Source organism: Nyctereutes procyonoides, unplaced genomic scaffold, assembly GCF_905146905.1.
Source record: "Nyctereutes procyonoides isolate TBG_1078 unplaced genomic scaffold, NYPRO_anot_genome, whole genome shotgun sequence".
Taxonomy (NCBI): domain Eukaryota; kingdom Metazoa; phylum Chordata; class Mammalia; order Carnivora; family Canidae; genus Nyctereutes; species Nyctereutes procyonoides.
In genome coordinates, this window is record NW_026575160.1 from 15,328,144 (window position 1) to 15,346,947 (window position 18,804).

At 38.7% G+C, this 18,804-nt stretch overlaps 1 protein-coding gene across 5 annotated transcripts in view; it reads left to right on the top strand.

The window, feature by feature from the left end:
• Window positions 1-18,804, top strand: part of CREB5 (cAMP responsive element binding protein 5) — a 403,646-nt gene that overhangs the window by 68,004 nt on the left and 316,838 nt on the right. For 3 of the 5 annotated variants that reach the window (XM_055314553.1, XM_055314550.1, XM_055314549.1), the window contains 2 exons: window positions 5,337-5,408; window positions 10,140-10,233. In XM_055314553.1, coding sequence (XP_055170528.1) covers window positions 5,355-5,408; window positions 10,140-10,233 — 148 coding nt within the window. In that variant the 5' untranslated portion in view covers window positions 5,337-5,354. Of the gene's footprint in view, window positions 1-5,021; window positions 5,181-5,336; window positions 5,409-10,139; window positions 10,234-18,804 lie in introns of all 5 variants that reach the window. The other 2 variants (XM_055314551.1, XM_055314548.1) reach the window with 1 other exon arrangement.

An 18,804-nucleotide genomic window follows, 5' to 3' on the forward strand; every position in this document is an offset into this window, starting at 1 on the left:
GCCTTTCATGAAATGGTAATTCCAAGTATATCTCTAAATGCCTGGCAAAGCATTTGAATGGATTGCATCAGCCATTGTGGAAAATTTCCCATTTTAGACCAGGAGGAATTTGTGGGGTCAAATGCTGAACAATGAAAGAGATTCTTGCTCATTTCAAGGCTGAGGAATCCAGTGGCAGTTGAGGGTTTGAATTGTAAATCAAGCCTGTCATCTCCTTGTCAACTAGGAAAAACCTCTACTCACTTTATGCACTATTAGGGTTTGTTATTAGGGTTTTGTGTTGTTTTCCAAAAATTTGAAGGGAAATTAGACTCATAAGGCATTTGTTCTCAGTGAGCATTGAATTTGAACTTTGGAGAAGAGGAATAAAAACTAGAACTATTTAGAAACTCTTAAATGATTAAACAGTGTCTGCCACAATTATAACTGTATCTAACCAAATTTATGGGGTCACTCAGTGTTTCTCAATGGGTGCTCTGTGGGTATCATAAGTAGCCAGCACATGGCTAATCGACTGGACTTCAGTGGCTTTACTGTCTATGGCAGTATTAACAGATTGAGTTTATAATAAATTAATAGTACATGTACATGTGAAATTTAGTGAAAACTAGCCTCATCTCATTGTTTTCACCAACAGCCATTTCGACATTTGTGTGTGTGTGTGAAATTTCTTCTATGGTTATAACTGAGGATGGGTGGAATAAGTGGTCTGCACAACCTCTTGCTTTGCTGAAAACTTGGTTCTGGGCCAAAAAGTTTGAGAACTACTGCCTTAGGAGTGGAGAAAAGTCAAGCTGTTTGGGGTGGTTTATGATGATGATTCAGGATTCATTATCCATTCCACAAATATTTATTGAACGCCTACCATGTCAGCTCTATGCAGTGGAGCCTGGGGTATGGCAATTGCCAAACAAAACTTGGTTTATTAAAATGTCCCAGCTGGTAAAACAACAGAATGGGAAATAAGAGGATGAGGCCTGACTTCTGAGGATCTAATGCAGAACAACATGGATAAAATCATGTCTGAGTGATTTGCCCCAGTTGATGGAGGATAGAAGAATATTTGCAGGGCTTTAGGAGGAGTCTGTTGAGAGAATAGTTATTACACTATTTGCTAGGAAAGAACCATAATAATAGGCCATAAAAATAGACCAGTGGTTCTTCACTAATACATCAGACCAGATCGTACTAGTTGATAAAAGTAATGAAGCCTGTGTGGTAGAGTGGTACCATTTAGTAAAACTATCACAAACACCCACACAGTAAGGAATGAGCAAGGGCATGCTATTTGCAGAGGGCTAAATGTGGGAACTGCAGTGCATCAAAATAAAGCAGTTGAGGTTCACACACTTACATATACACACCCACTCACCTCAGACTTTATTAATCACTTAAGCCTATTTTATTTTAGCAACTGCCATTTTACCTTAGGACTTTTATTCCAGGGACACCTGGCTGGCTCAGCAGTTGAGCATCTGCCCTTGGCTCAGGGTGTGATCCCAGGGTCTAGGATCGAGTCCTGCATTGGACTCCTTGTGGGGAGCCTGCTTCTCTCTCTGCCTATGTCTCTGCCTCTCTCTGTGTGTCTCTCTCATGAATAAATAAATAAAATCTTTTTTAAAAAAATGACTTTTATTCCAACACTGTGTACTATGTTGCCAAAGCATTTGGTCCATGGGATCCATAGCATAGAATAAACTCATACAGATTTGTTCATGTTTAAAACATACAATAATAAAATGACAGTAGTAAGTCAGCTGAATATATTGATGACTGAAATCTAAACTGTTTGAAAGCAGACTCTATTTCTCTGATTAATCATATTCCTCTAAACATAATAACATCCATACTATGAGGGCTCAGTAAGAATAAATCTATATATGGCTGGAGCTTATTCTTTCTCTTTTTTAAAGATTTATTTATCTATCTATCTATCTATCTATCTATCTATTAATTAATTAATTAATTCTTCATGAGAAACACAAAGAGAGAGGCAGAGACATAGGCAGAGGGAGAAGCAGGCTCTCTGTGAGGAGCCTGATGTGGGACTCGATCCTCGAACCCCAGGATCATGCCCTGAGCTAAAGGCAAATGCTCAACCCCTGAGCCACCCAGGTGCCCCTGGAGCTTCCTTGTTCTTCAAGCATCGACACCATAGTGTAATTTGGTGGTATTTGCTGCAGCTTATATGCACATTACACCTTGGTTACAGCACACTGTAACCAATAATTAAGATAAAGCAGCTAATGTTGATATCAAGCAGAATTGTTAAACTATTACCATTGTAGGCTTGAATATATGGGGGAGGTCAGCATTTTGGTGAAGTAGGGTTTGGGGTAGAGTTGTGATTATGGTAGAAAAATACATTCTTCCCATACTTACCTGACTGACATGGCTTGGCTGATGTCTCTTCTCACTTTGGTTTTTAATGAATCTCTTTTAACCTTCAGTAGTGGTGCTTCGAATCTTGACCACTTCTGTTAATTGGAGATTAATTATTATCACTAATTAGTACTTTTAGATGTATGCCATAAATGTATTTATATGGGGCTTTCCTATTTTACTGTCAGGAAATCTTAATATTGGTTTGTAATGTTACTAATATTGACATTCTTTTATTATTATCTTAGCAACTCAGGCTCTTATGTGTTAATCCAAGAAAGATTCACCTTATAACAAATTCTCTTTTATAATAGGGAATAGTTGACATTAGGGTGGGGTTCCAGTAACACTTGCCTACAGAAACTCTCCCTCTCCTACCTCCAAACACACAGACTTAAACATGAAGAAACACACTTTCTCCATAATTCGGGCATATCTTACAGGCCTCCTAACGAATCAGTGTGATAAAGAAATGAAGGAACTGAAGATTATATTCATAGCCTTGTTGTAAAGGAGGGGAAATTGAGGCCAGAAACAGTTAAATGACCTGGCAGTAGTCAAGTAAATCATGGTCCCAGAGACAGAAAGAATTCCAGGAAAGCATTTAAAAATTTACTAGAAAAAAAAAAGGTATATTTAATTAATGGATAACCCAATTACTCTGTTGTTTTTTCTGTCCTGACTCAAAACCACTCTCTCAACCTTTGTTTTGAGGTGTAGATGTAAGTCAGCCTTCATAGGGGAGAGAAGAGATGCTTTGTGATAAGTGATGGCAAAATCAAATGAATAGTGAGGTTTGAGAAATTATTTTAATTGCTCATGACTTTCCTCAGACAAGGACAAGTGGAAAGCTTCTAAAATTTTGGGCTTTTTTCTACTTCTAAGTACAGAAAAGTTATTTACATAATATGCCTGATCCAGGAGAGCTGTAAAATTATGTTCAGTTACTGTGTTGGTAGGTGACCAGTGGAAGTAATGCCAGACGTAGAGTACAAAGGGGTAGTACTTAGTGAAAACTGTATAATAAGGAGGCAGTGGGAAGGAGAGTTTGTGTTTGTAAATCTGTTCTGTTCTCTAATATCTGATTAGGGGTGTTATCTAAGGCAAATCTTTTTGCTTTGCATTTCAGAAAAGGGAAAAGATACACCTATTTTCCAAAGAATGTATATGAAGTTTCTTAGTGCTTGGGGAAAGGGCATAGTGATGGACAAAATAGTTTTGGGTTTTTTTGCAAGATAATAAAGCTTCCATGGACGAAGGCTATCACTTGAATAGAAGCAGAGTTCCCTCTTTCAACAGTAAAGGGGACTTGGGATTCCTTTGGTATCACCTACAGGTATCATTTTAAGGAAGTGGATACCTTCATGTGCTTCAGAGATAAAACAATAGGTTTTAGTACCCTGATGGAGCCATGTCCCACTGGCAGCACAAAAGAAAAATATGATTTGGAAAATGATTTAAATTGTGAAACTTAAATTTACATAGTGTTTTGTGATGTTCAAAAAAATTGTATGTAAAAAAAAAAAGCTTGAACATCTCTGCTATCATTTGAGAATGTTCCTATAATAAACGCCTTTGTTTTGTCAAAAATTTTTTTTATGTTACTGTGTAGATTAGTAACCATGAAACTATGTGTGTGTACTTTTATCAGTTTGGAGGAGGATTTGTAAAGGTAATTTTGATTACACTCTTTTTTGCCTAATAAACTTACCTCAAAACCTAACTCCTAGGCAGCCTGGGTGGCTCAGTGGTTTAGCGCCGCCTTCAGCCCAGGGCCTAATCCTGGAGTCCCGGGATTGAGAACCACGTCGGGCTCCCTGCATGGAGCCTGCTTCTCCCTCTGCCTGTGTCTCTGCCTCTTTCTCTCTCTCTCTCTCTCTTTCTCCCCTCCGCCTCTCTCTCATGAATAAATAAATAAAAAATCTTAAAAAAAAAACAAAACAAAAACCTAACTCTTACAGGGATGTCTAGGTGGCTCAGCAGTTGAGCATCTGCCTTTGGCTCAGAGTCCCAGGATCGAGTCCCTCATCAGGCTCCCTGCATGGAGCCTGCTTCTCTCTCTCTGCCTATGTCTCTGCCTCTCTCTCTCTCTGTCTCTCATGAATAAATCAATAAAATCTTAAAAAAAACCCCTAACTCCTACACAAGAAAAAAACATAGTATAATGTAACATAGCATTGAGATCATAACATAAGATTTCTCCCACTAAAGCTGCCTTACTCCTGATAACTTGTGGAGATCAGATGGGCAATGGCCTTAATCTAATATTAATTTCAAATCAGCCTGTAAAACCAAATTAACAAAATATCCAAGGTAATGTTTTCTGCATTTTCTTGTTTCTATTTATCCCTGCATAACTCAGATACTTTTTGTTGAGGCATCCGTGAATGCCTGAGATGAAAGGGAATTGAAGACCGGGCTCACCGCTGGGGTCATTTGCTAAGCTGGCTGCGGGGCTCCTTTGCATCCTGTGGTCATCCTGAAGCTTGGTGGGATGATCACGGGTGAATTATTTGACCACTGCTCAAGTTTGGTCACCACACTGGTGATAACCCTGTTTACTGCCCCCTCTCTCGTTTTTCTAAGTAGCCAACTCCAAAGGACAGGTGTGAACTTTGCTTTGGAATCTTCTTGTGCAGGTGCGGTCTTACTGGGTAATAACACAGTCCAGGTGGTTTTCCAGAGGCAGAATTTCTGCTGCAATAGCCCTATGGCATTTTTCTTCAAAGTACAATAAATATGCGCCCAAGCAAACAATAGGAGCACAGACTGCAGAAATCCTAGTGAACTTCAGCAAGGTGGGACCTGTGTTCATGTTAATGTTTATCTTGTCTAATTTGGGGATTGGCATAGAAAGGGGCTCCGAGCAGTTGCCTTTCTCATGTTTCTTAGGTAGAAGTAGGAGATATTCATGGATTTCTGTTTTTCTTCCTCCCTCTCCCCCGTCCCTACAGATTTATGAGGAATCCAAGATGAATTTGGAGCAGGAGAGGCCGTTTGTCTGCAGTGCCCCTGGCTGCTCTCAGGTGAGTGTGGGGATCCTTTGGTCTGTTTTGCTGGGGATGTAGCTGCCTTCTGACGGGGAAACAGCTCTCACTTGGCAATCATGCCTGCTGTGGGCTTTCTTCACCAAGATATCGTCAACCCCCTCCCCCCCCCAATCATCATCATCACCACCACCACCACCACCACCACCATCATCTTCCTCATTGTTTTATTTTCTACATTGAATAGTTTGAATTACTTCCCTCACAGCCCCTGAAATACATCAGCATTGGCCATTTCCATCCTTAACTTTCCCCTGGAAGTAAGCCAGATGCATCCTGCCCACCAGATGTTCAGGACTGTTATTTCAGAAAGGGGAGGGAGGATGCTGCTTTTACAATAGTCACTTGATATGGGGCCTTTGAATTACTGGTAAAATAACTCAACATCAGAGTTGAATTCGATTTTGTTTTATTTTCCTCGTTGAGTACAATAAGCCCCCTATAACTTTTGTAGAACCCACAGTTTTTCCATTTATCTAAACTTTAAGAGGGAGAAGTTGGCATGCAGTGCTAGATTAAACCTCTTTGTCTCCAATGGCTCCTATCAAGCGGAATCGTTGCGATGATTAGACGAGACACTACATGTATTTAGTATAAGGCCTGCATATAACAAATGATCAATTAATGTTCACCATTGTCACTCTTACTGCTGCTGTAATTATGGACCATGTGGCAGAATTTTCCAAGCTCGGCACTGTAAACACTTCAGGCTGAATAATTCTTTGTTGTGAGGGCTGTTCTGTGCATTACAGGATGTTTGGCAGCATCCTTGACCTCTGCCTAATAATCCTAGGGGTCACTCCCCAGTTGTGAAAGCAAAAATGTCTCTAGGCATTGCTGAATGTCCCCTTGGGAGCCAAGATGTACCCCCCCAACCCCCCATTTAGGATGACTGCCTGGTGGTTTGCACTTTGGCTTTAGCTTTTTCTTTTTTTGGATCCCTTCCCTTTTGGGGGTCCCCTAATTCTAGCTGATGTTCTCCCACTCCATTTCATGTGTTGCTGTAAACTGTCTTTCCTCCTTTTTGGAATCAGGCAGGGTATAAATAAATAATGCCACAGACGTGTGGTCACTGGTGTCAGACGCTGCTAGAGCCGGGACAGTGAGAGGCTGAGCAGAGGCTGTTGGGTTTGGCAGTTGGGTTCTGGCGGGTGACCTATGAGAGAGGAGTCAGGGTGGGGGCCAGGTTGGAAGGGATTAATGAGTGAGTGGGTGGTGAGGAAGTGGAGGTGGCCAGCATAGAGGACTCTTTCAAGAACATTGGGGAATGACGGGAAAAAGAGTGATATAATGGTAGCCTGAGAAGAAAGCAGCCTGAGAGAGGTTCTTTTTAAATGAAAGGGTAGCCTTTAATCAAGAACAAGGAGAAGTGAGAGTGCTGGATTGAAGAACCACAGATGAAACACCAACCCCAGAAGACACAAGGTGTAGAAGATCCAGTGAGGGAGAAGCGGGTGCTTATTCCTTTCAGGCAGGAAGGAATGGAAATAGCGCTATGAAATCACAAACACATTCTGAGGTAGAGGTGGTAGTGAAGGTTGAAGGGGCACATTTCTAATGACCTTGTACTCAGTGAAAGAGCAGGTCATTTCCTTGAGAAGGCTGAGTGGACTGGTTAGACAAAATCAGAATGGAAGATGCCCATAGTTACTTGGTTTTAAGGTAAAACACCAAGCCTTTCCCCCCTCAACCTCTTGCCAAATTTAAGTATAAATATGCATCTAAAACTTGATGTTTTTATTTAAGGTAGGACCATTTCTTTTTCTTGACAAACTATTTAAAAAATATGTGCATCTTTCAATTGAAGAGGTATTAGAATTGAGGAAATGTAGTAGTTGCCTAGTGATTCCAAATGTCTCCTGCTGGGGTGATAGCAAATCACAGTCCAGTCAGTTGTGATCATGGCATTTACTGTAGTGACCTTCCAGAGCCTGGGGACCTGCATGGAGAAGAAAGGAGGCTGGGGATTGGAAAGGGGAGTAAATATGAGTTATCAGTGCTTGTGCTGCATTGGCGATGATGGAAGGATGTCTCCCCCTTTTCCCTCACTGAAAGAAACTCTGCTGTATAGGAATGGTCTACAACACCTGGGAGGTTTTTTTGTATTACAGCTCCTTATACATTAGCTTTGTGTCTTTGTCTCTTTGAAGTAAAGGGAAATACACTTCTCTGGCTCTTTCTGAGCTCACAGAGTCCATTGTTAATTTCACTGCTCTTTGCCCTTAGCATGACCATGCTTTGAGTTCCAGTGGTCTCTTTTAGCTGTGTATCTGTCGTAGACTGTACATTTTGGTTATTTACAACTTGCTGCTATTTTCCTGCTAAATTAAAAAAGCCCTGTGATGTCCTGTATTGTCTCTTTGGGAGGTATTGGGAAGGTATTTATAGTTAATATGACATTTTATGGAGGGTATTTATAGTTTGGGAAGGTATTTATAGTTAATATGACATTTTATGGAAATTATTGTCATTTAATAAGTATTCTAGTTAATATTCTATTTTAGGCTATTATTTTATGGAACCAAAAATGGCTTACAAATACAAAAGGAAAGCTATTACCATGTTGTTTGTTGATTATATATATATATCACAATAAAAATTATAATAAGGATTTTAATGGCAAGACTGAGAAGTTTAACCTGTCTCTAAACCACGCATGGTAGCATCCCATATTAGATGTAGTCATTTTAAGGTGTTATAAAGGACTGAGAGAATAGATGAAGCTGTAGCAAAAACTCATGTCATTATAAATCAGACTTCCATGTAGTTTGGAATGTGACATAATTACCATGCTTTGCAGATTCTATATTCTTTAATTTATATGATACAAATGATAAATAACTAAGTGATATTTGTTCCAAAATTACTTTTAGAATATCCTGAAGGATTTAGCCCAGTGAATTCCTTTATTCATATGAACACTAATCTGTACTATTTGCAGAGAAGATTTCTACCACAGTGTACAATGATAATTAAAATTTATAATGACTATCCTAAGGAACTGGGAAGCTCTGAGAGACTTTCTAAGTTGTCTACAATTCAGAAATGTTTGGCAGAGTTTATTGTCTTTTCTTGTGTTTTCATTTGACTTTGATAAAGCAGATGCTCTTTTAAGTTCAATTACTAAAACATACTAGTCTGAGTCAGGAGAGGCTAGGATCTGCTGCAATAACAAATCACTCCAAAGCTTCAATGGCTTAAAACAACAAAGTCTTATTTCAACTGCCCAAGTCATTTCTATTGTACATATTTATTTTAGCTTGGCAAGACATTATTCGTTATCCTTTAGAATTCAAAAATGCTCTTCAGAACCCTTCAAGAGATTTAGGATGATTGAGGGGCCACTATTTCTAATATTGTGCATTGCCATGCTAAAGGAGAGAGGGTCTTGCACCAGGAATCAGCTAGCATGTGAGTGACATATCACTTCCATTCCTGACTCCATGGGTAGAACGAGTCATATGTCCCCTGCTACCACAAAAGGGCCAGGAAATCCAATCCCACCATGTGATCCGAAGACAGACAGCTGTAAACATTTGAAAGCCACATTTTAAACAACTGTAATATTACTCTTTGAAAACTAAAAATAAAGTGTTGGTTTACTACACTGTACAAAGTATAGAATACTAAAAATGATTTGTCATTTTACTATAAGTCATCTGTATACTTATAAAAGATCACATGAGTGCAATGTGCAAGGTCTTCCTAAACAGAAACATACTATACAAATGTCACATGCACATTTGTAGGTATTTATGTCAAACAGTTAAGCATGACATGTAGTTCTTTCCCAATGTCTGACATGAATCAAAATTCTTTTCCTGCTTCATGCATTTTTCCTACTTTTGGTTAATCTATAGATAATGTCTAGCATATTTATTATGCCTTAGACTACTTTATACTATTTTGTAGTATACTATTTTATACTATTATGTAGAACAGTAACTACTAGACAGAAGTTCCAAATAGTTTTGCAAAACTCCAGTGCTACTTAGGTCTAAATTCATTTTTCCATAGTGGACATGTTTTTCTCTCATATATAGGTAGAAATAAGAGCATTTTACTTTTGTCATGCTGCCGCTGTTAGTTTCTTTGTGAACATATGTGAGCATTCATTCAAGCACTCTTATTTGATTTGTTGAAGATATAGCATATTTCTATTGTATCTATTACTTGAATACTTTCAGCATTATTCATTTAACTCTTTCTCATTTATTCTTTAACTAAACACAAATTTAAGATCTTCCCTCAGATGCAAACCTCTAGTTCCTAAGGAAATATCTAGTTGACGGATGAGTCTTTACAATTGATTATATTCAAAGACTATTTAGGAAGTAGAAGCCATTAAAAGGAATTCCCAGGGAAAGTGTAGGGAGTCAGAGATGACATCAGGCAAAGGTCTCCAATTTCTTATTACTATTCAGCCAGATTTTACTGCAACCTAGTTAAGTTCCTGGTAAACGATAATGGAAATAATGATGCATATATTTGGGTGCAATCCAAAGGAATATCTCAGCACATTTGCTTGCAAAAAATAATTTGGCATTTAACTTAGCATGCTTTCATACTTTTTCAGAACTAATTTTTTGTTTTGCCTGTCACATATGTAATGCTGAATACATCTTTTTCTCCGTGATGGCAAATATATATTATAAAACTGAATGGCTCCTCTCCCTTCCCCCCCCCCTTTTTTTTCTATTTGTCTGACAGCGCTTCCCAACAGAGGACCATCTGATGATTCATAGGCACAAGCATGAAATGACTTTGAAGTTTCCCTCAATAAAAACAGACACTATGTTATCAGGTAAGGAGCCATCAGGCAAAAAGGCTTTGGGTAAACGGATCAGCTGCATGAGAGATAATTATTCTACTTAGGATGATTTCCATTGGCATATTCTGTGCCATGAAGATGTATATTTCTAAGGTACAGCAGAGACTTAAAATAATGGTAAGCAGAAATGTAATCAGCTAATGTGGTGTTCACTCAAATAACTGAAGAGCTGTGATTTCTCATTTTCAGGAATGTAAAATATTTATTGCTATGAAAGTTGGCTCCATATAAGTATTTTTAAAAATCACATACCTGTAATCACTCAAGCAAAACATCTTCATTGAGCATCTCTGATGGGTACTATACAGTTCTGTGTACTATGGGAGATGCAAAGATTGATATGATTCCTGTTCTTGAGGACATCATAATATAGTGTACATGTGAAAATATAATTAAACTAGAGGATTATCTATGATATATTTCACATGAGTTTGTAAGGAAGATTCTATAGTGGCTTTAGTAGAAGGAGCTCTCTTGATCTCTCTCTCTCTCTGTTTTCACTGAGGTGACCATTGATTTTTTTTTAAATTTTTTAATTTTTATTTATTTATGATAGTCACAGAGAGAGAGAGAGAGGCACAGAGACATAGGCAGAGGGAGAAGCAGGCTCTATGCACCGGGAGCCCGATGTGGGATTCGATCCCGGGTCTCCAGGATCGCGCCCTGGGCCAAAGGCAGGCGCCAAACCGCTGCGCCACCCAGGGATCCCTGATTTTTTTTTTTTTTTAAAGAAACAGTATCTGCCTCATAAGTGGGAGGTTAAATGAGATGATATAGCATGGAGACATAGCAAGTGCTCAGAAATGTGAGTAGAAATAAGTAACAATCCCAATGAACTCATCAAATAATTGCCATTCCTTCCCATTTTGATAGGTGGAGCAGTAAATTAAAACAGTGGGCAGGGCTCGGAGTGAGGAAGTCTGAACTCTAGCATGGGCTTTGCCTCCTCTGGCCAGATGACCTTGAGCCACGTTAGTGAATCCTTTTGGGCCTCAGTTTCTTTTTCCATAAAAGGGGAATGATTTTGTCTGCCAGTCTACTCCACAGCCTCACTGTGAAGATCCAATGAAAGAATGTAAGTCAAAGTGTTTCCTAAATCCTGGCGGGGTAATTGAATCATTTCCTGTTACCCTTCTTAGGCTAGAGATATTTCACTGAAACCACTGTCTCCTTGGCATCATGAAAGAGATAATATGCCCATAAACATGATTTAAATGATATCAGAAGAGAAACTGACTGCCCTGGCAAGCCTAGCTCATATAACTTAGCATTTCTATGGTAGTTAAATTTTACAAGTATTTTATTATCCCTATTATTAGTAGATCGTCTAAGAGTTTTATCAGGCAGGTTATTATTACAACTCATATTTTACTGATAGAGAAGAAGGGTCCTATGGAGATGGAGCAGCTTTTCCAGGCTTACCACACAGGGCAAAGATGAGGGTCCTTGATGGTCAGTCCCAGCTCCCTGATGGACGTGGCTGCAGCATTCTCACACTTCACCACTTGATATGCACGATTGTGTACTTCTGGTGCCAGAGCCATGCAACATGTCTTCACAAACTTGCCAGTGACTTGTTGATAGTACAGATGTGTTGTGGTTTAGAAGAATTCTGTTTCAAAGGCAGCCTCTTTGCCTTCACTGCCACCTACCACCTCTCTCTCAGCCTATTTGCTTGAATTGAAATAGTTGGCTCTTCAGAAATAGTTTTATCTTTCCTTGAGTCTAGAAACAGAGATACAGAAACTTCAATCTGTAAGAATTACCAAGGCCTGGAAAGGTTAGGAAGGATAGTCTGTTCTTTGGTTTATTATGTTGTATCATTTATTAGGTCTTATAACTTCATAGTTAAAAGATGAGCATATCTATGCAAGTAGCAGGACTGTAGACCTTGCAGTTCTCAACATTTAAATGTATAAGTTCTCCTTTTGTTTTTCTGAAATAGAATTCTAAAAATAGGTTCCTTGGTGGTAGGAGAGTGGGAGGTGGGTGTTAAATTATGTGGAGATATTACTGCTTAGTGGTAAGTACCAGGTAGTATCTTTCAGGTACAAGGAGCCCCATCCAAAGGTCTGAAAGAAAAAAAGAAGGATGTGTAAACACTTATATATGTTGCCTATAAACAGGTTTTTGATCAAGCTCTTGTAGCTTTTCAGTTGTTCTTACCAGATCTTTGTTAGCTTGAGGCCATTGCTGCCAATAATTGGCAGTGTCAGGTGGAAAGTTGTTGAGAGGAAAGTCTCTCTAATTTTTATTATGTCAAACTTAGAGTAAGAAAATGAAGGGAGAAATAAATATGAGGGAAAATACCATGAATAAAATATTGGCATATTTTCTTCTTTCTTATGGTTTATGTTGAAGCTAATATGAGGCCATTTTATACTCCAAGTGAAATTAGGTGCTACATTTTTACACTTGCTACCCACATTGCATGCTGGTAGTGTCATTGAATTTTCTTGCTGGAACAGAAACAGAGCTATTCAGTCCAGCTCATTACTTTGCATTTAGAGGACTGAGGTCTACTATATGTCATAGGCTAGTGTTGTTTACACTACATTGTAATAGGCTGTCTTTTGGGTATTTTTACTTTGTTAGTTTTTTTCTAAGAAAGACTTCAATGTATTTATCTCAAACCTCATATTACTTTTAGCATATCAGACTGTGATTGCAAGTATGACTGAAGTTTTATCATATATCTTGATTTATTTAGATTTGAATTACCAAAGGCTCTAAAATCTACTAAAGTACTTATTAGAATTTTATTTCTGAATGTACTTATTTTGTGGCCTCTCTTAAGGATGAATGATTTCATACAGCTTGAGATAAAGTAACAGAAACAATAAAAATATCAGAAATTAAATCTAAAGTCAGCAAGTATAAGCCAGGACAAAAATCTTCAAGCCCCTCTTGGGCCACTTTTTTTGCAAGCAATATTCAGTTATACAAAATTTCATTTAAATGAATTTGAATTTGACACATATGAAGAGGAAGTATGGTAGGTGTGTTCATTACTAATTTCAGGATATCTTGTTAACTTGTAGTTTGGAAAATCACTGTCCTATATTAATTGCAAATATTCAAGTCAGGGAAATTATTAAGATGCCATAGATATGCTTTTTGAAGTTAAGAGTCCAAAGAGTTTTAAGATCTAAAATGATTTCCTAGCTTTGCCATAAAGTCCATTTTATTTACACCAGGTACAATTTACTACTCAAAATGATTGTAAATGATCTTTGACATGCCATAAGGCAGAGTAGTAAAAGTGACAGTCATGATGTTTTATTAAGATGATTCTGCTCTTATGGGTTGACAGTAAACATAAAACCTCATTCTAAAGGGACAGTGCTAGTTGGAACATGAATGGGGTGGTGATGGTGGATTCTGAGCCCCTCCCACCTTGGTCCTTCCATTCTTCTTTGGTCCATGTGGATCATTTCCAGAGTCCTGATATGATGATGGACTTGAATCATTCCCTTCAGCTGTTCTTGTTGTGATTGAAGATAATTTCATGGTGAGGGAAGTTTTGAAGTTTGGTGAAGTGCCAAGTTTGAAATGGGAACCCATTGAGGACAATATACTTTCACACACAGGTTGCAAAATTATCAGCTCTTATGTGACAAAAGATCTATTTCGTTTGAAAATTATTTTACTATTAGAGCTAAAGAGTATGGTGTTTAGGTCTGTTTTAATGGTATTATGATTAGGTATTCAGGAATTCCCATATCTTGCCCTGTCAAAATCCTTACCCCCACTTATTTAGAGTTCCCAGGTTCTGTACAGGAAAAAAGCAGAGCGGGAATCAAGTGAAGTTTTATTTATAGCCAGAGAAGCGAATAATTCAAATGAGAAGTATGTTCACGTATGCATGTGTGTGTGTGTGTGTGTATGTTTGTGTGTGTGTGGTAGAAATATTGACCTAGAAGATGATGGATTTTGCTTTATGAAAAGGAAGTGAAGCTCAAGAGTGTTGCAGACCTAATCAACATTTCAAGTGGGGAGCCTGAAAAAGAGATGCATGAAACCATACCTTCAAATGCCTAATAATCCACATCAGATATCACAGCCCAATTAATGCCAAAAGGAACTTGAATGTGCTTGGAGGGAAATGAGGACAGGCACCAGCTGAGGTGTGGGAAGAGGGGCCAAAGTTGCCCTTCCACTCCCACTTATTCATCCATTCAACAAATACTTATCAAGTGTCTGCAAAGATCCTCTTGTGCTAGGTGCCAGGGATGCCCCACTGACCGAGACAGATGGGGTCCCTCTTCCATGGAACTTACAATACTCTGCTGGGGGTGAGGAGGTAGAGAGATAATCTACAACACCTCTTCTTCATCCCCCCATTAATAAACAAGAACATATGAGTTAGTGATGAGTGCTCTGATAAAGATGAAGCATGACAATGTGAAACAAGTGGCCAGCAAGCTGCTAAAGGAGGTCAAGAAGGGCCCCTCTGCATTAGTGGCATTTCAGCCAAGATCTGATGCTCAGCACTGTGGGCTCAAGCGTCCTTTCTCCCTGTCTTCTGAATATGGTGAGACTGAAAGTGGTGACATCACACCACCAGATGTGATGCAGCTGACACACAGAAGAAAGTTGAGAGAGACTGGGTTTGTCATTCCATCTTCCTATTCCTGTTGGATGGTAGAGCATCTACCACCAAGTGACAATATAACCCCTCTCAGAACCCAGTTGTGTCCCTGGAGTAAGTCTAGAATCAGGCACTGTCTCTAGTTCCAGGCTCTAAACTTAATTCTCACCATGGAGAAAGCAAAAATGTTGTTCAATGGAATAGAACATTTATCTTTAAGAGATTGATCATGATTAATCAGATAATTGCAGAACCCTGATCCATTGTTCATGGCTGTTAGCTACTAAATAATCTATGGACATTTTTTTTAATTTTTAAAAATCATTTTTAATTTTTTTAGAGAGAGAGGGTAAGGAGGGACAGGGGGAGAAGGAGGGAGAGAATCTCAAGCAGGCTCCACACTCAGCATGGAGCCCAACACAGGGCTTGATCTCATAACCTGGAATCATAACCTGAGTGAAACCTAGTTGGATGATTAACCAATATACAACCAGCCAATTCATCCAGCCAGCCTGGGGAGCCACCCAGGCACCCCAATTCATGGGCATTTTAAAGGGGAAGTCAGAGAAAAGGTGATATATCTCATTCTACATTCTTTTTGGTTTGAACTACTATGTTAAAAAAAAAACAAGAAAATATCTCTCTTTCTCTCTCTCTCTCTCTCTCTCTCACACACACACACACACACACACACACACACACACACACACAAGGAACATACTTACCTCCTCTTCCATTGATGGTAAAGGTATATAGTGACTTCTCACTATTGAAATTAATCAGGTCTTTATGGAACAGAGGATGGTGGAAATGGTTCGCACTGGAGGGCAGCATGATAATAACATAGCTACCATTTATTGCCTTATCTTATGCCTATAATTATAGCTCCTGCTTTACATACATTATGTCATTTAACCCTGGCCACTCTTTGCATACAAAGAAACAAGATTGAGAGGATAAGCAGTTTGTCCAAAGTTCCTGTCTGTCTATAATTTTCTCATTGTACATGTAGATTTTATGAGCTGCATGCACTAAGAATGTGTTTTGTGTTAGATTTATATTTGGATATACATCTACGAACTGCTTTTATTTATATTATTGGCTTATTTCTTCAATAGTCATCAAATGGATAAAATAGTCAAAAGTTTTTAGGAGATTATACTGACACATTAGCATCTAGAGGAAGACTGTGTTCTTAAATCAGATTTTTCCCTCTGTTACGACAAGTGGCAGTCAGCATTTATAGGAGTTGTCAGCTTCTCATTCATGTTTCTAGCTGGTCAAGCAAGATTGAATTTTGAATAATTCACCTGAACACCTCAGAGGCCTTGATCTGTAGTACTCTTTATATATGAAAAACTGGCTTCCAGTCTGTTCCATCTGGAAACCAAACCAATCCCTTTCGACAAGGAACTCAGGCAACTGGTGACTAAGTGGAAATGTGAAGCTTTAGCTTCCACTGTTCAAGGCGGGGCTTGATAAGAAACCTCTCTTGTATCCCCTCAGTTCACCTAACCTGCAGAGACATGATCTCTGTTAATAACCCTTTCCACCAGCTCAGCTCCTCTAACATGAACTGAGGCTTGATTACTGTTGGAACACTCTGGTTAGGCCATGGCTAACAATGAGTAGGTATGGATTATTTACTTGGTTAATTTAAATCTGAATCTGTGTCTTCTGGAGCCATGTGTATTGAGATGCCATTGTCAGAGCATTTTCTAGTTGATTCAAGACCCTCCTAAGGGCATCCAGTCCACTAGCTCTCTGCCTTGACAATAAATAGATTGTAGCATTCAATTCCAGAGTCTCATGTCTCAGGGACCTGGATCATCCACACTGTAGTCAACCATGAAGCATTCCACAACTATTGTGTAAAAACCAGAGATGCCTTCGTTTGTCCCATGGAAGCACTGCCTCTTGGGACAGATGCAGGGAAATAGTAACAACAGTGTTATGGAGAGGACCCTATTGCTCCTATTGTGTATTCACACTCAATAAAAGGCACATTTATTGTAGAGGAGCCTAAAATTTCATGGAATTCGGTCAGTTGTTACTGATTGTCGCTCTTATAAAGGATTGTGTATTTTAAAATTCATTTAATATAGACTCTCTTAATTAAGACTTTATTAAAATTTACACAGAGATAGGAACTGTGTAAGAGTATTTTAAAGAAAGCATATGCCGAAAAATTCACTGGATAAATGTAACTATAAAAAGAATATTAAAACTGTCTGAGAAAAATGCCTTTTCTGAGAACCCCAACTCTTAACTAAAATAGATATGCTAATTCCAATACATTTCTCTATTGATTTAAGCGGCATTCTTGAGGAATTCCATTAAGCTGCATTTTGTTGGTTGACTCTGAGTCATGCAAATAATAAAAATGCATTACCTTTAAAAAATACCCTATAATTAGAATGGTCACTAATTCAAACTGATCCTTCTTATAACTGGTCTGAATTACTGGGACTTTTATAGTATTCCTAGCCACTGTCAATTTAATACAAAATGATGTAAAATTACTTCACATAGTTCTTTAGTGATAGCATAGTTTGAGAATATTAGACCAGAAAGAAAATTTTGCTTAGGAAGTTTACATCCTTCTTCTGTGGTATATCATGGGAACCCTGCTTTTACTTTTTTTTTTTTAAATTGATGACTTGTCGCCTTGCCTTTTTATCATTGAAGAAAATGAAACATAGACAAACATGTAACTCAAATGCAGCACTGAAACCGAATAAGGTAGCAACCTATTATTAAATATAGAGCAGACTAAACACTTTTTAAAAGAAGAATCAGATTTCAGGCTTTAGTTTTGTGCTTGTCACTTAGCCTTTGGAGTAATCATACTTGCTGGGGCTGAAGCACTTGATGCTAGGCAGACTGTGGGCTGATTGGAAAACTTAGTGAGTTTTTTTTCCCTTCATAGTTGTAGCCATATACTTGTTGTCCTTCCCAGATGTAGTGGGGTTGCAGGACTTCCTGTCGTATAGCTGATGGGTGAATTTCTAAATCATAATGTCAAGCTTGTGGCACTATTTCAGGTAGATTTACAAGTAGAATCTCTGCATGGCAAGAATCCTCTACCTAGCTATTTACAGAGGCAGTAATTCTATGAAGTGGAACTCCTTTTTCAAGGAACAGACTCACCATTCCAGGAAGGGGCCCAGATATTGAAATATGACAGACCTTACCAAGAATTTTTTTAATCCCTTTTGGTGCCAGTCTTTCTTGTCCAAGTAGTAAAGAAATCCTAAGGACATGTAAGACAGGTAGAAGTGGTTAAGTTACTTTGCTTGCACTGGTCCTCACTATCTGGGTGTTCTGAGAAGCTGATGTGCTCTTTGCAAACTCCCTGTGAGAAAGTAACATGCAGGTGTTTATTCAGGGACAATTCAGATTTGCAAAGGTAATAACAACAAAATGCTTTTGACTCAAGTAAAGCCCAACTCAAAAGTTATTTGACTTTTAGTTTAGTTTGAGATTTGGGGTCTTTCTCACATTCAGATGCTCCTCACTCAAATGGAAACACTGAAAGAAAGGTGAGCAGAAGCCCTCCAGCAATCATCTCAGCTCTGAGTTCCCACTGGCACCAGTTCCTGTAAGTGATTAGAGTGTGGCCTGTTACTACTGAACACATCTTAGATAATATCCACCAGTGGAGAACCAGCCACTATAATTCATGATATAGAAACTGCTGCCATAGCCAGTGCATGCCCTAGGTTCTAAAGAAGGTGTGGTTTATCAGAATTTTAATTTATGGCCATGGATATTACTCACCTACTTCAGGTCTTATTTCAGCTGGAATGGTTATTTGACAAAGCATTCATGTGGCTGAGAAACTGACTCTTTTATTTAAGCTGCAGATAGATTTAGCTGCCCCTTTTTGAAGGTTTGCACATTTCCTGGCTTACTTGGAACTGGTACCATGTGGGATCAAAGACAGCCAGAGA